This window comes from Chionomys nivalis, chromosome 14, assembly GCF_950005125.1.
Source record: "Chionomys nivalis chromosome 14, mChiNiv1.1, whole genome shotgun sequence".
Lineage (NCBI taxonomy): Eukaryota > Metazoa > Chordata > Mammalia > Rodentia > Cricetidae > Chionomys > Chionomys nivalis.
This window is the reverse complement of record NC_080099.1, coordinates 71,435,962-71,453,168: the sequence shown is the minus strand read 5'-3', so window position 1 is coordinate 71,453,168 and position 17,207 is coordinate 71,435,962. Positions and strand designations below refer to the sequence as shown.

Sequence of the window (17,207 nt, the reverse complement as noted above, 5' to 3'; positions counted from 1 at the left end):
TCCCTAGCTCCTACATTAAAATATTTTTTTAATGTGCTGGAAACAGACTACCCACAAAGTTAAACAACTCAGAATACAGAAAAAAGTACTTATAAATTATCTAGTAAGTCAATTTAGAATATATTTTAAAAACAACTGAATTTTTTTTTAAAAAAAGTGGGGGGAGGGCAAATAACTCAAAAACAGGCTAAGAGGAATGGGGAGATGGCTCAGTAGTTAAGCACACTAACTGCTCTTGCAGAGGACCGGGGTTCAATTCCCAACACCCACACTGCAGCTTACAGTGTCTGTAATTCCAGTATCAGGGGAATGTTCTATCCTGTTACTTTAAGAGACAAGCCCCGCCCACTCCCCTTCTGTTCTGCAGAGGCAAGAGGATCTTCCTTCTGCTTCTAGCATGTGAGCTCTCTCTCTGCCCTGTCTCTCTTCGAAAGAGGTGGCTCTTCTATCCTATCCCCATCCCCGTCTCTATCTCTCTCTCCCTCTCTCCCCCTTCCCTTTCCTTCCATAACCCACTAAATACTCACTGTACATAGCATGCCTATCCATCTCTGTTTCTCACCTGCCAAGGTCTCTCATCCACAACCTCCCACTGGCCTGACCCAGAGAGGCCTCAGATGGTGGGACCCAGCTGCCCCTTTTGGCCTGCTGCCGCCCCTCAGGGAATGGCACCATTTTATCTAAACCATTACAAATACCCATGACAAAACACCAAAAACATAGATAGATAGATAGATAGATAGATAGATAGATAGATAGATAGATAGATAGATAGATAGATAAGATAGATAGATGATAGATAAGAATATATTTCAAAAAACAAGCCAAAGATTTAAATAGACATTTTCAAAGCATACAAATGTCCAATAAAGTCCTGAAAAGATGCTTAACATCATTAGACATTAGAAACACAAATGAGAATATCAATCAGTCACCACTTTACACCTGCAGGCTAACTGCAATCAAATTCAGATTGTAACAAGTACTAAACAAAGGTGGAAAAATTAAGAGTCCTTTTCCACTGCTGGTAAAATGTAAAATGGAGCAGCATCTTTTTTTTTTTTTTTTTTTTTGGGTTTTTCGAGACAGGGTTTCTCTGTGGTTTTGGAGCCTGTCCTGGAACTAGGTCTGTAGACCAGGCTGGTCTCGAACTCACAGAGATCCGCCTGCCTCTGCCTCCCGAGTGCTGGGATTAAAGGCGTGCGCCACCACCGCCCGGCTCGAGCATCATCTTTTTTTTTTTTTTTTTTTTTTTTTTTTTTTTTTGGTTTTTTCGAGACAGGGTTTCTCTGTGGTTTTGGAGCCTGTCCTGGAACTAACTCTTGTAGACCGGGCTGGTCTCGAACTCACAGAGATCCACCTGCCTCTGCCTCCCGAGTGCTGGGATTAAAGGCGTGCGCCACCACCGCCCGGCTTGGAGCAGCACCTTTGCAGAAAATTTTGTTTCTCAAAGTCTTATGACTAAACAACCCATTCCTAGGTTCAAAAATAAGAGAAATGAAAAAGCTGTCCAAATGTTTGTACATGAATACCTGCAGTGGTTGGAATGAGAAACATCCCCAATAGGCTCATTTATTTGAGACAAGAGTCCCTAGTTCGTGGTGCTTTTCAGGCAAGTTACAGACTTGCTGAGTAAGTAACTACATCATTAGGGGTGGCCTTTAGGAGTTTACAGACTTGTACGACTTCCTATTTCCACCCTGTTTCTTGTGTACAATAAAGGTGATCAGCCAGTTTCCTGCTCGCAGTCATGCCTTGCCCGCCGTCCTACCTCTCCCACCATTACAGCACCATGGGGCATCTACCATCCTTTTGGAACTGTAAGCCAAAATAAATGTGGTGGAGACACTGCAAGCTTCATGGCCCGCAGAGAAATAAGGGAAGAATGACACTCAGGGTCAGCACTTTAGCAGGTACTGGGTCAAAACATCCAGAGTCTGTCTGCAGGATTTACTTTTCTTAAGCACAGTAAGAATTTGGGAGAAGGTTTCCAAGTGACAGCTATCACAAAGCCTTAAGCACAGCTGCACAGAAGCTCCCTGCAAGGTAGCAAAGCACCTGTGCACTTTACGGTAGGGTGACATCTATTGGCTGATAAACAGAGCTAGGACCAAGGTAGGATTTGCAATAAGCATAAGGACAGTCTATTGATGGAGGATGCAAAGTACATGGGACCACATAAGGACAGGCTGCCTTCACTGAAAGGCAGAGTATAGGATTCAGGTCTAAACAATGCCCCAGATTTGGGGGGATTTAGGAAGTCTGGCTCATAGAGTGGCAAAAAAGATCACCAGGTTGTTAGACAGCATCCACTCCAGCATTTTCTTCCTATGAAGAAAATAGGTCTAAGTGTCTTAATAAATCTTGTTCCTCCAACGCTTTCTTTAAGCTGCACCTCCTATACAAGCCCTTTCTCTTCCTTAAGCGGCTAGTTTAGTCACAGTCTTCTATAGCAGCATTAGGAAAGTAGCACAATGTCCATGCCAGCATTATTCATAACAGTGGACACAAGCCAAATGCCTACCAACAAAATGAATAAAGAAAATTTTATATGTGTATACCATGAAACAGTAAGAGTAATACATGTTCTGCATGCATGAACCTTTGAAACTATTATGCAAAATGAACAAAGTCAACTGGAAGACCACATATTATATGATTATATGTATATGAAATGCCCCTAATGCGCAAATTTATAAAATAGAAAGTAAATTAACTGCTGAAGATAGGTGGAAAAATAAAAGATGTGACTATCAGTGAGTACACATTTCCATTCATTCATTCATTCATTCATTCATTGGAGACAGGATCTCACTATGTAGCCCTGGCAGGTCTGGAACTCACATGTAGAACAGCCTAGCCTTAAACCCAGAGATCACCCTGCGTCTTCCTCCTGAATTAAAGGTGTGCACTACCATGCCTGGCCACATTTCTTTTCTTAAGAAAGGGAAGGTTTTCAAAGCAGTAACAGTCATACAATTCTGTGAATAAAAACCATGGGTACATGAAAAGCGACCTGGTGTAATAAGTGTCTCAATGAAGATGCTATGAAAGTAGGGGCGCTCATTCAAAAGTGAGTCACCTTTACTCAGAGACTAAATCAGTTCTTTTCAGTCTTACCTTTTAAGGGCATCTTTGAGTTCAGGCACAGAACGAATACACTGAACTGTAGCATTCATGTAACAAGTGTTACCAAGGTTTGTCAATCCACATGGTAACTCCATCTGATAAAAGGGGATGGAGTAGGATTAACACATTTATAAAAGGACATAACATACATAAATCACAAAAGTTCACACTCTGAGTCAAGAATCATTTACCAGCCCTATCAACTAATATTCTACCTTCACACTAAAACAGTGTTCTTTCATTTCCCTTAACAGAAAACTTTTACTTGTATCATGCCAGCAACAATTCTGTTTTAATTCTTTTCTAAAAAATAGGGGCACAGCCTATCAGTTTTACATCTTTTCTAGAAACTAGGAGCACAACCTATCAGTTCTACATCTTTTCTAGAAACTAGGAGCACAGCCTATCAGTTCTACATCTTTTCTAGAAACTAGGAGCACAACCTATCAGTTCTACATCTTTTCTAGAAACTAGAAGCACAGCCTATCAGTTCTACATCTTTTCTAGAAACTAGGAGCACAGCCTATCAGTTCTACATCTTTTCTAGAAACTAGGAGCACAACCTATCAGTTCTACATCTTTTCTAGGCTTGTAGGAAACGTGCAGTAGAAAGACTTCAGAACAAATACACAAAAACAAACAGACAAATGAGCTGGGCTTGGTAGTGCATGCCTGCAATCTCAATAGTCAGAAGAAAGGCACATCATAAATTCAAGATTGTCTGGGCAACACAGTCTGTCCCCAAATTCCCTTCGCTTACAAAACATGTAAAGTAGTAGGTGTGTGTCTATTTTAATTTGACAAGTCTTGACCATTTTCTATATTGATTTTGCATATAATAGATTTTGCATTTTGGAATAGAAGCCGGGCCATAGCTCAGTGGCAAAGTACTTGCTTTAGCATGTCCTCAGTTTGATCCTCAGTACCATTAAAAAAAAAAATATATATATATATATATATATATATATATGTATGTATATGTAAAATGTATTTAACATGGAAGGTATTAAGAATTTAAATATCCTATCATTTAAACTTCTCTTTGATCCTGTTTTCTCATAAGTAGTAAATATTTCAATAGAATTATCTTCCCAATACATATCTACTATATATCGATATATGTATATTTGTGTGTGCATTATATAACACCTCCATCTGTAAAAATAGTCTTTACTATTTCATAGCTTTGAAGTATAAAAGCATAAGCCCTGAATTAGGAATGTTACATTTAGCACTAAATAGAAATTAAGCTTAAGTTAAAACCACATATAAATGAAGGAAAGCTATAATAATCAAAGTATACAATATCAAGGAACTCCTGAGTTTTATGATAACTTGTCTAGGGGACAAATTTAAGCTAGTTTCAAAAATATTAAAATTCTGCTCATTGCTAACACACATCAATATTAGTAATTAAATCAAAGCCTTTAGATACTACTTTCTGGAAGGCATCTTAATAACTGTCCTTCAATAGTAGCGACCCAACATAAACTCTGGTGTCTTACAGCTGTTGCTAACTGTTCCTCTGTCATATCTTCTACGAAGACAGTTTTAGCTGAGGGTTCTTCTGGAAGAGCATCTGCTGACCCCATCATTAGAACAGTCATTCCCTGTTACAAAAGAAATAAGTTCATGAAAATACTTAAAAGTTGACAATGTTATGTTCAATAAAGGGAAACTCAAAAGAACTCGTTCTACGGCATGGTTCTATGAGCCAAAGAAAGGTAAATCTACATAAAACAGATTCATGGCAACCTAGCCCTGGTGGTAGCTGGAGGGAGTGACTTTAAATGGGTCTGTGTTTTATAGTAAGATGAGCAAACTTAGAACCTTAAGAACATCTATGAGCTTGGCACCACAGCACTTGGGAGGCCAAGGTCTGGGCACCCTGACTTCTAGTCCAGTCTGGTCTCCATAGTTCCAAGACATTTTGAGACCCTGTCTCAAAACAACAACAATAAACCAATGACTGGTCCAACTGGAAACCCACACTATGAAAGGGAGCCCATACCTGATACTTCCTGGATGGCCAGGAACCAGAGGCTGGATAGTCCAGAGACCCAGGACAGAACCAAACATGAATAAAGTCCATGAATGATTCCTAATGATATTCTGTTATACTCATAGATTGGTACCTAGTCCAGCTGTCATCAGAAGCTTCATCTAGCAACTGATGGGAGCAGACGCAAAAACCCATAACCAAACATTAGGTAGGGCTCAGGTAACACCAAGGAAAGGGATTTTAAGAGCCAGAGAGGTCAAGGACACCACCAGAACACAGTCCACAGAATCAAAGCAAGGCTCATAGGGGCTCACAGAGACTGATATGAAAATCAGAGAGCCTGTATGGGTCTGAGGTAGGTCGTCTGTATATATGTTATAGTCGTGTAGTTTGGTATTCTTATAGGGCTCCTAACAGTGGAAGCAGAGGTGGTCTTAATGACTCTTTTGCCTGCTCTTGGGACCCTTTTCCTCGTACTGGGTTGCCACATCCAACCTTGATATGAAGGTATGTGCCTAATATTTCTCTAACTTATTATGGTGTATTCATCCCTGAAAGGCTTTTTTTCTAAAGGGAAACAGAGGAGGAGTGGATCTGGGGGATCTCCATGAACTTTTTATAACACAACAGCAAAGCAATACTAAACCATCACTAACGAAACTTTTTCCAAAGCCGTCTAAGGAAGCAAATATTTAAATATGCCAATAATCAGTAAGAAAATAGGAAGCAGTATTAAGCTAGGCAAGACGGCACACACATATAGGTTATAATTCTAGAAGTTGGGAGATCTGCAAATATCTGGCATAGGAAGTCTTTAAAAGTTATCCTCTAGGGCTGGAAGATAAATGCAACAGGTCTTAAAGCACTTGCCATGCAAGCATGAGGACCTAAGTTCAAATCCCCAGAACCCACATAAAACCAGACACAGTAACACTCATTTCTAATCCCAGTGTTTCTAGGCAAGAAGACACGGGAAAACTCCCAGAAGCTCAAAGGACCAACTTGCCTGCCTTACACAGCAGCAAACAAACAAACAAACAAAAAACCCTGTCTCAAACACAGTGGAAGGCAAGAACTGATCAATGTTCTCCCCACTCCCGTGAAAATATCCTCACCAAACTAACATAAAAAAAAAATCTCTTAAAAAAATTAAAATTAATCACACAAATTCCCACAAGGTTTTCCTGGTCTAAAAGAACTCATTGGTCAATGATTTCATATATGTAAAGAACATCAATCTTTAACTCACTCAGAAAGGAGATATTTTTCTCCAACTCTCATAATGAGCTCAGCATAATTCTGACAATAAATAAAAACATAGACTAGCAGCTGGACGGTGGTGGCGCACTCCTTTAATCCCAGCACTCAGGAGGCAGATGCAGGCGGATCTCTGTGAGTTCGAGGCCAGCCTGGTCTACAAGAGCTAGTTCCAGGACAGGCTCCAAAGCTACAGAGAAACCCTGTCTCGAAAAACCAAACAAAAAATAATTAATTAATTAATTAATTAATTAATTAAAGACTAGCCAGGTGTGGTGGCACAGGCCTCTAACCCCAGCACCAGAAGGCAGAGAAAAGAAGATCAGTTCAAGGCCATCCTCCCTACAGACAGGAGTTCAGGGCCACTCTGAGCTACTTGAGACACTATCTCTATAAAAATGAAGGCTGACATGCCTCATGATCATACATACATCCTAAATAAGAAACAGAACCCAGCAATACATTAAGGAGGTAAATATGTCCTCCTCCCAAATGGTCACAGCACTCAAAGTGCTGTCTGTGAACTCCACTGGCACCTGAGATTCTTTCAGAACTATTAACTCACAAATATTTTCACGACCAGGCCTGGTGGCACATGCCTTCAAGCCCAGCAGATGAATCTGTAAGTTCAAGGTCTACAAAGAGTCCATGCCAGCCAGGACTATATAGTGAGACCCGGGGGGGAGGGGGAGAGGGAGGATTCTTATCACTTCACCTCTGCATACAGCTGATGCTCTGTATTAGAACGAGAAGAACCATGAAGCTGCTATGTCCACTGAGTGGTGCCAGTGCTGCAAATGCTGAGTCAGAACTTGGGTTAGGGACTTCTCTCAATTTTTTACTGTGTATGAGTACGTCTGTGTGTACCACATGTGATGCTCAGAGGCCAATTTGCAGAAGTCACTTCTCTTCTACTATGTGGGTTCCAGGGACTGAACTCAGGTTCCAGATTTAGCTGCAAAGATTTACCATGGATCCAGCTGCCAACTCCCTTTGTGATTACTTTTACAAGAATGAAGATTTTTAATATCTCAGTTTTAATGTCCCAACATGCTAAATATCAATGGACAAAAGCCCATAACAACACGTTGGGGTTTATTGCACATTTTTTCTTTGACACAGAGTCTTATTCATTATGTAGCGCTCACTGATCTGGACCTTCCAGAGATATACCTATGTCTGCCTCCAGAGTGCTAGAATTAAGAGCATTTATACCATACCAAGCAGACATACACTCTTCATTCTATTTCTGAGGCTGAAGCAAGACTGCCTGAGCCAGGAGTTCAGAGCCAACATGGGCAACATTTAGAAATATTGGGTGGTAGGGGTGGGTAAGACTCAATGAGAGCACAGTTGGCATGTACTTCAGTGGTGAAGAGCTTGCCTAGCATGCACCAGACCCACAGTTCCATCCCCAACGACAGAGGATGGGTGATAGGTAACAGTGAAATTGAACAAAGCATTAAGAAAAAATCAGATGATCATTTTAACAAACAGAAAAAGGACTTAACAGCATTTAACAGTCATTCATAATTTTAAATCGTAGTGAATTAAGATAAAATGTCCACTCTCACTGTTTTCTATTTAACAGTATACTAAAAATTCTAACAAGAATTTAGGAGAAGAAAACAAAACCGGAAGTAATGACAACTAAAAGGGCAAGAGTAAACTCATTATTTACAGATATTATTCCTGTGTATGTAAAGACCTCAAAGCAATCTCCAAAAACATTACTGGAAGAATCAAGTGTTAAAATCAAAGAATAAAAAAAAAAAGAAAAAAAATCAATTATATTTTTAAATACTAGTCATGAACATTAAAAAACAATTTTTAGGGCTGGAGGGATGGCTCAGTGGTTAAGAGCATTGCCTGTTCTTCCAAAGGTCCTGAGTTCAATTCCCAGCAACCACATGGTGGCTCACAGCCATCTGTAATGGGTCTGGTGCCCTCTTCTGGCCAGCTGGCATAAACACACACACAGAATATTGTATACATAATAAATAAATAAATATTTTAAAAACAATTTTTAAAAATATTGTTTTCAACAGCAACAGAATATTAACTTCTAGAATCTGGAGCTGGAGAGATGGCTCAGCAGTTAAGAACACTGGCTGCTCTTCCAGAGGACATGGGTTCAATTCCAGTTCCAAGGGATCTAACACTCTCACACAGACATATATGAAAACAAAAGACCAATGCACATAAAGTGAAGATGAATAAAACCATTTGTAAAAATTCTTAGAATCTAACAAAAGTCAGGCAAAGTCTCTATACCAAAAAACTACAACTCTGCTATAACAAAATAAATACCTAAACAAAATAGGAAGCATACCATACTCAAAGACTTAGTACTCAAATGTAGATTCATTCTCTCCAAATTGACCTAAAGATCTATATAATTTTCAAAGTCAACCTGAATTTACAAATCTAAAATTACAAATGAACTCAAAAATATTTTTGAAGAGGAAAAGTGTAGAGAATTCACAGTACCTTATTTCATACAGACTTATTTGCTTTTGTTATCAAGACCACTATAACTTTAAGCCACTAGATCAATGAGACAAGAGCTCATAGACAGACCTGTATTTGATTTTCAATAAAACTTAAACCAAAGAATTATAAATAAATGATGCCGAGTAACTAGAAATACACATTTAAGAGGGGCTCTTAGGATTTATTTTGGTGAAATAACAGGGTCATTTCATTGCAATGAGTGTTCTTAATACTTACATTTTTTATTTTGATGTTTCCCCAGTCATCGTCCTATTTCGAAGACAAACAAAAATGTTTAACCACCTCTGCACAATTATTAAATCTGAAGCTACCTCAAATTAAAATTTACATGCCTGTCCCAAACTAGAAATTCAATCCAGACCAGCTTGACTTGTATACATCACAAACTTCGATGTCTTTTAACTTAAACCTCTCTGATGCTCTGATACCTTAGTTTTAAAATATTAATAATATACAGTGGAAAGAAATGGAAAATCATAAAAGTCTGGTATAGGAGATATACACAATAAATGTTAATTATTATTAATCACCGTTTTAAATTAGTATTTTCTGCTATAGTCCAAAGTAAACTAAAGGACACAACTCAGCACAAACTAGTTATCCAAGTCCCTGAAGGCCAAAGATAGGATTTAGGAAGTAAACAAGTTCTCCTCAATATCTATTCCTAACAAATAGGGCAGGCAGGCAGTTCTTCCAGAATGTCACATCAAACCCAACAAATATATTTTTCTGCTATTCTATTCTTATGTGGTATACAAACAATAAAAGAAAAAAAACATCATTCTGTGGCCCCTCATCAAAGGCTGCTAATCTTGAACTCTCACTATAGAGTCTGTGTGATCATTACAGAGGAACAGGAGGGGAAATAGCTTTTCTCTCCTTTTAAATAAGCATTTTTATCCTCCCATCTCTAGGTAGAAGTTAGATAGCAATGAATTTTTTTAATGTGCATTAGTGTTTTTTGCCTGTATGTACATCTGGTATGAGGGGTTCCAGATCCCCTGCAGTTACAGACAGTTGTGAGCTGCCATGTGGGTGCTGGAAATTGAACCCTGGTCCTCTGGAAAAATAGCAAGTATTCTTAAGCACTGAGCCATCTCTCTAGCCCCCAAAACAGTTAACTACTCTTCTTTTTTTTCCTCTTTTTGGTTTTTTTTTTTTTTTTTTTTTTTGGTTTAGTTTTTCAAGACAGTTTTTCTGTATAGCCCTGGCTGTCCTGGAACTTACTCTGTAGATCAGGCTAGCCTTGAACTCAGAGAGATCTATCTGCCTGCCTCTGCCTCTTGAGCACTGGTATTAAAGTAATTACTCTTAAGAGAAAAATATTTTTCTTTAAAATGTAGATTTCTTAATTTTTTTCTTGAAAATGTAGAAAAGGGAGGGAAAATGTATAAGTGTCCCATTATTTGAAAACCAGGGCTTTGATGAAGATGTTAAACTCAATTTCAACATTCATATACATTATAAAAATATATACTATGGTATTTAAAAAAAACCAAATTACCCATACTGTTGCATTTTTATTATTCTATAGTTTATGTGTATGAATGCATACCTGGTATCTTGGGAAGTCAGAAGAGGGCATCAGATCCCCTAGAACTCTAGTTACAGACAGTTGTGAGCCCCCAGGTGGGTGCTGAGAATCAAATCTGAGTCTTTTGCAAGGCCAACAAGTGTTCCTAACTACTAATCCATTTCTCTAGCCCCTGGTTGTGTATTTTTAACACATAAAATTTTCCATCTCTGTACATGAAATTATCAAAGATAAGCAAATCCATTTTATGCTAGTCTACAACAAAAATAAACATCTTCATAAAAAATTCAAACATAATTATAAGATGCTATAGTCCCGACCACTGGAGGTATCTACTGAAATAAATTTTAAATGACACTTTGCAATATTGTATTTTGAAATAGACATGTTGTTTCTCACATACAGAACACCCCTAGAACAGTTTAAACAGGAGGCAGAGGCTGGCAGATCTGTGTGTTCAAAGCCAGCTTGATCTACCTGGGGAGATTCAGGCCAGTCAGGACTACATCATAAGATCATGTCTCCAAAAATGTACATTAGTAATAATCATAGTGTCTAGTATTAATTATATAAGCAATATTAATAAAATTTTAGATCATTTTTACCTTCAGTGTTCCTCCTTTCACCATAACTTTTTGTCTGGCTGGCTGGACTCCAGTCAGTGCAAAAAGCTGGGCCTTGAACACCATTGGAGGTTCATCGGTATTCAATTCTACACCTTCAAATTTCTCCTTTCCCCATTTTACTGTAACTGTAAACAAAAACATAATTATTTTTCACTTACATACTTTTAAATTTATAGACCTCAAATTCAGAAAATACTTAGGGAATAACTCTTGAAGGTGAAAATATGCCAGGACCTACCATTTAGGAGATAGAGACAAGCCATCTTTGTGAGGCCCAAGCCAGTCAAGACTACAGAGAGACCCTGTCTCAATCCCAACCCTCCAAAAAGAAAAGTCAAAATATATCCTTCACTGTTTTATTTCCCAAATGAATAATGTACATGCAATGGACCCAAAACAAAATTTTACTGGATCTAATTTGGTTTCTCATTATACAAATAAAGCATGCTGAGAACACAGTTCAGTGGTACAGCATCTGCCTAGCATATAGATGACATGAGCTAAATTCCCAGCACTGCAGGATAAAAGAGGGGAAGGAAGAAGGGGAGGAGAAGAAAGAGAGATAAGAAAGGAAGGAATGGGACAGGGAGCAAAGGGGAAAGAAGAGACTAACTTGAGAAGTTGATTGATTCATGTCACAAAATTGGTTATTAAATACCATCCAAGTATTCTAAATTATACATCAATAAGTTCTGTATATTAAGATGAACCTCTGATCCCACTGAACTATTTCCCAGAATAAAGTTCCTAGCCTTCAGGATGTGGTTAGCTTAAGAACCATTTAGAGCAGTGGTTCTCAACCTCCTTAATATTGCGACCCTTTAATACAGTTCCTTATGTTGTTCTGAGCTCCCAAACATAAAATTATTTTCATTGTTAATTCATAACTGTAATTTTACTACTGTTATGAATCATAATGTAAATATCTGTTTTTCGATGGTCTTAGGCAACCCCTGTGAAAGGGTCAAGACCCACAGGTTGAGAATCACTTACTTAAAGCAATAGACACTGCTGGAACAGTGAGTCCGAAAGACAAAAGAGATCGCAAGAAAAAAAAACAATCTCAGCGAGCGGTGGTGGCGCACACCTTTAATCCTAGTACTTGGGAGGCAGAGGCAGGTGGATCTCGGTAGGTTTGAGGTCAACCTGGTCTACAGAGCTAGTTCTAGTTCTAGGAAAGTCAGGGCTACACAGAGAAACCGTTTCCAAAAAAAAAAAAAAAATTGAGGGAAGAAAAGAATACGAAAACAGGGTAAGGAATTATAATTCAGGCTGAGTATGTAGTTGCACACTTTTAATCCTAGCACGCAGGAGGTGAATTCCTGTGAGCTCATGGTCTATCTCACTACAGTACAGAGTTCCAGGCCAGCAAGATCTACATGAGACCTGTCTCGATTTAAAAGAGAGAGAGACATAGAAAAAAGCTGTAACAATTCTTGGGCCCATGAGATGATTCAGTGGGTAAAAGCTTGATGTTTGGCTTACAAGCTTGATGACCTGCATTCGATTTCCAGATCTCAGTGTAGAAAGGTAAAACCAACTCCCAAAAGTTGTCTTCTCAAAATGTGTGCCTGCACATGCAAACTGGCATGTGTGCGCATGTGCGCACACACGCACCATCTTTTTTTAAAAGTATACTTCTAAATTATAAGAAAGGTGTATGAAAAATGAAAGGTTGTTTCCCAAGCAAAGAGATACTCAAGTATTCAAAAAAATCCAAAGAAATATTGGCTACATATGTTAGCTATGGTCTCCCAGCCTCCATTATTTGGGGTTTTGAGGTTTAAGTCTTAGCGTATAGCTGAGACTGGGCTCAAACTGGCAATTCTCCTGCCTCAACTTTCTGAGTACACATGCCTGCAAGCACAGATTTTAAGTCTTTTAACTTTTTATTTACATTTTACTTATTACTGAGCATATAGGTTTATGTATGGGGTGTGCAAGATATTGCAAGCATGTTAAGGTCACAGGATAACTTGCATGGGTTGATTCTCTCCATCCACCATGTAGATGGGTACTGAGGATGGAACTCAGATCGACAAGCACTTTTACTTCACTGTTCCCGTCCTACTCCCCGCCACAAATGTTTCTCATGACAGAAAATAACAAGGGTTAGTGAGGGTATAGAAAAACTAGAATCCTGTGCACAGCTGGTGTGAACATAAAACAGCAGTTGCAATGGAATAAGCAGGAACTACCTCAAGAAAAAATTAAGCTAGGTAGTGGTGGCGACCACTTTCAGTCCCAGCACTCAGGAGGCTGAGACAAGAAAACCTGTGAATTGGAGGAGGCCAGCCTGGTCTATAAAATGCAAGTTCCAAGACAGCCAGGATTATATAGAGAAACTGGCTCAAGAAATAAAAACAAAAAAGCATGGCTCAACTTCAAATAGCTAACTTTTGAAATATGTAAACAATAAAACTCAAGGAAATACACTGAAAACTGAGTCTTTTCAAAAATGGAAATTTCAAAACAAATTCCAACTTCTAGAAATCAAAACTTTAATTCCTAACCCAGACTCCACTTCTCAACTCTATCAACAGAGTATGCTAAAGTCAGATTTAATGAGTCCAGAGAGAAGGCTCAGGAGGTAACAGCACTTGTTGCTAAGCCTGACAACCTGGGTTCAATCAGACAATCCACATGGTGGAAGAAGAAACCAATTCCCATGACCACCAAACACATTTTGCATGCACACCCACCTCATACAGAATAAATAAACATTGATTTAATAATAAGTACATTACCCATCTTTAGAGAAAATCTAATATAGAGATGATGTGATAGTTATAATGATGTTTATTATAAAGACTAAAGGCTCAAAGAACAACAATTTTCTTTTTAAGACATGGTCTTACTATATAGCCCTGACTATAATTTGATGTGTAGACCAGCTTGGCCTTGAACTCACAGGAAGATTCTGCCTCCCAATGCTAGGATTAAAGGTGTACACCACCACACACACAACTAAACAAAAGTCTTGAGTAAGGAAGTAATATTTATTGTTCTGTTTGATCTTGCTTTTTTGAACAGGGTCTTCCTGTGTAGCCTACAATGTACCAAAATTTACTGTCCTTCTGTCTCAGTGCTTCAAATGTTGAGACTAGAGATATGAACCACCATAACCAAACCAGGAAAGATTTCTTGAAGGAATTATTAACTTTTGAATTATCACTGCCAACTTTTGAGTTGAATCTCAAAGCAAAGATCAGAGAATAGAAGTATTCTTAAAACAGACAAGGAAAACAAAAATTTAGCATGAGTTCTAAGATAACAATAATTCCTAGAGTGTATTAGAAAGTAGCAGAGGAAACTGGAAGCTATTAACAAGGGTGAAGTGGAAAAGGCAGCATATGGCCAGGCAGTAGTGGTGCATGCCTTTAATTCCAGCACTCAGGAGACAGAGGTAGGCCAGCCTGGTCTACAAAGCAAGTTCCAGGACAGTCAAGGCTACACAGAAAAACCCTACATCAAAAAAAAAAAAAAAAGGAGGAGGAGGAGGAAGGAGGAGGAGGAGGAGGAAGAAGAAGAAGAAGAAGAAGAAGAAGAAGAAGAAGAAGAAGAAGAAGAAGAAGAAGAAGAAGAAGAAGAAGAAGAAGAAGAAGAAGAAGAACAGGAGGAGACAGAGGAGGAGAAAAAGGGTAGCATATGGCACACTAAAACATACATATGGTCTTTTATGGTATATGCAATGTGTAATCCCTGAAAGAGTTAAAGAATAAAGCCTGCTTGGTGTGTTTGATTATTAAAGAACTCTAACAGTAGCAGGAAAAATAGGTTCAAATATAGCACAAATTGTAATCATAAGGAGACAAAAAGCAAAGACACTGAGAATACAGTTTAGTGGTTTCTACTTAGCATGCACAAGTTCCTCCTAGGTTTGATCCCCAATAACACAATAACAAGTTGCCTCGTGTGTGTGTGTGTGTGTGTGTTTCCTTCTTTTTTGGTTTTTCGAGACAGGGTTTCTCTGTGTTGGTTCCCTGTCTGTCCTAGAACTTGCTCTATAGACCAGACTGGCTCTAAAATAAGAGATCGGCCTAACTCTGATGGGATCAAAGCGTTACCCACCATATGTGGCCTACAAGTTTTAAAGTAATGTATAATAATAGTACAAGCTAAAAAAAATAAAAAATAATAGTACAAGCTAAAGATAACACAGGACAAATGAAAACAGTATCAGAAATAAAGGAGAGGACCCAGGTGTTGTGGTGTACATTTTTAATCCCAGCAACTGGGAGGCAGAGGTGGGCGATCTTTTGAGTTCCAGGCCTGCTAGGCCTACACAACTAGCCCTTGTCTCCTGTCTCCAAACAAAAAAAAATTAATAGAAGAATCCATCCCAAGATTAACTATTATTCTTGGTTCATATAATTCTTTAAAAGCAATCAATGTCTTATAAAGGACGTCAAAGTGGAGAGTCAGAATAATCAATAAACCACATCCATAGCCAACTGGAGTTGCCATTTACATTTTTGGAAGCCATTTTGACTAAGAGTAGGAAAAGTGAAGTCCATTAACTAAGGAAAACATGATCCTTGGTCAGTATCTTGGAAAGCCAGAAAGAAAAGACTTCTGCCAAATGCCAAAGCGAAAGAAACAGCACTCGCCAGTATTTGTATTGATCTACCCTTTGGAGGAGTATCGGAAGGAGCTAACACTATGCTGCACCTTCGCAGTCTAAAGCAATGTATGCTGAAGTTAAAACGAAGCATCAAAAAGACTGATTTGCAGACGGCTTCGAGATAGAACTGAAATTGGCACAAAGGGGGCGGTAGAACCAAAAGGGTGAGCAAAGGGATCTACTGAAGCAACCCCAAAAGCAGAAGACAAGCAAACCTTATACCCGAGACCTTCCCCCAACTTCCCTCCATGCTCATTTCACTGCTATCATCCAGGAGCTCAAAGCAATCACGCTCGACCAGCCCGATCTTCTGAGCCCCAGGACACACCTTCACCTTTCCCAGCACACTAGGTCAGCGACAGAAAGTATTCTGCAGAGTCACGACTCTTGAGGTTTTCCGTGTCTCCACCCTTGCTCCCACCCCACCCACTCGGAGACACGGCGGACAAGCTCCCACGCGTAGTTGGGCGCCGACTCGCGCGGCGGCCACCCCGCACTTCCCACAGTGGCCCTCCGCGGCTGTGCCCTGCGCGCGCCTCTGCAGGCTGGGCCTAGGCGGAGGCCTACCATCGGCTGCGAGAGCGCGGCGCGAGGGAGGATGGTGCTCACCGGAGTAGAGAGGCATGGTGGGGCAGAAGGGAGGAAACGGCGCGGGAGGCTGGGTCTGACAAGGGCGGCAGAGGGATCTGAAGCAGCTCGTGGAGCCTGCCGGGGACGAAGCGCGGTGGTGGCGGTAGCTCCGCTGCGACAAGCCTCATTCAAACCGGCCACTAGCGATGACGCAGCAGCACGCTGTTCGCCCAGGGAGCCGCTGCAGGGGGGAGGCGCTGCACGGGGCAGAGGCGGGGCCGGGGGAGGGAAATAAAAAGAAGGGGGTGGGCCAAGTGGAGGAGGGGACCGGGGACGGGGGGGTACGGGGGGGGGGCGGCCGGGCGAGGTGAGGGAGGAAGGCGGGGCCTGGAGATGAGGGGCGGGCTGAAGTCGTGGGGGCGGAGCCTGGGAAGAGCAGCGTGGCCCGAAGGATGATGGGAGTGCAGGGTAGGCTGAGGGAAGAGGTGGGGCCTGATGCTGAAAGGAGGAAGAGGAGTTACGAGGAGCGGATGAGGAAAGAGGCGCCGATTGAGGAGCAGCAGCGGGGGCCTGGGGTAGGAAGCCAAGGAGATAGGCCATAGAGGGCTGGGAGGAACCTGGTGGCGAGGAGAGGAAGGTGAGCAGGCAGACGCCTGGAGGTGTATCGGAAGGAGCAAAGGTGGACACTGGAAGGACTGAGACTAGCAAAGGAGTGAAAGTGGAGATCGAGGCCAAGAAGGGGGAGGGGGCCTGGTGGAACGCAGTCCACCCGCAGCCTCGAGGCCCTTGTCCTGCCACAGGTGGAAACCTGGTATTCCCACGTGTAGCTAGATCTAGTTCTGTACTGTGCTTTCATTAACCTGTGCGTTACCTTTTACTAACCCATCACATTTCTGGTTGGTTGGTTGGTTTGTTTTTGAGAAGGTCGACTTCGAGGCAGGGTTTCTCTGT

General features: G+C 40.5%; 1 protein-coding gene across 2 annotated transcripts in view; it reads right to left on the bottom strand.

The window, feature by feature from the left end:
• The window catches only part of Usp14 (ubiquitin specific peptidase 14), a 35,549-nt gene extending 19,026 nt beyond the window's left edge, over positions 1 to 16,523 (bottom strand). Inside the window, exons 1-5 of one of the 2 annotated variants that reach the window (XM_057788298.1) lie at positions 16,296 to 16,522; positions 11,042 to 11,187; positions 9,119 to 9,151; positions 4,635 to 4,739; positions 3,121 to 3,224 (exon numbers count right to left, since the gene is read on the bottom strand). In XM_057788298.1, the coding sequence (XP_057644281.1) occupies positions 3,121 to 3,224; positions 4,635 to 4,739; positions 9,119 to 9,151; positions 11,042 to 11,187; positions 16,296 to 16,311 (404 nt within the window). In that variant the 5' untranslated portion in view covers positions 16,312 to 16,522. Of the gene's footprint in view, positions 1 to 3,120; positions 3,225 to 4,634; positions 4,740 to 9,118; positions 9,152 to 11,041; positions 11,188 to 16,295 lie in introns of both variants that reach the window. The other variant, XM_057788300.1, reaches the window with a different exon arrangement.
• Between the last annotated feature and the right edge of the window lie 684 nt (positions 16,524 to 17,207).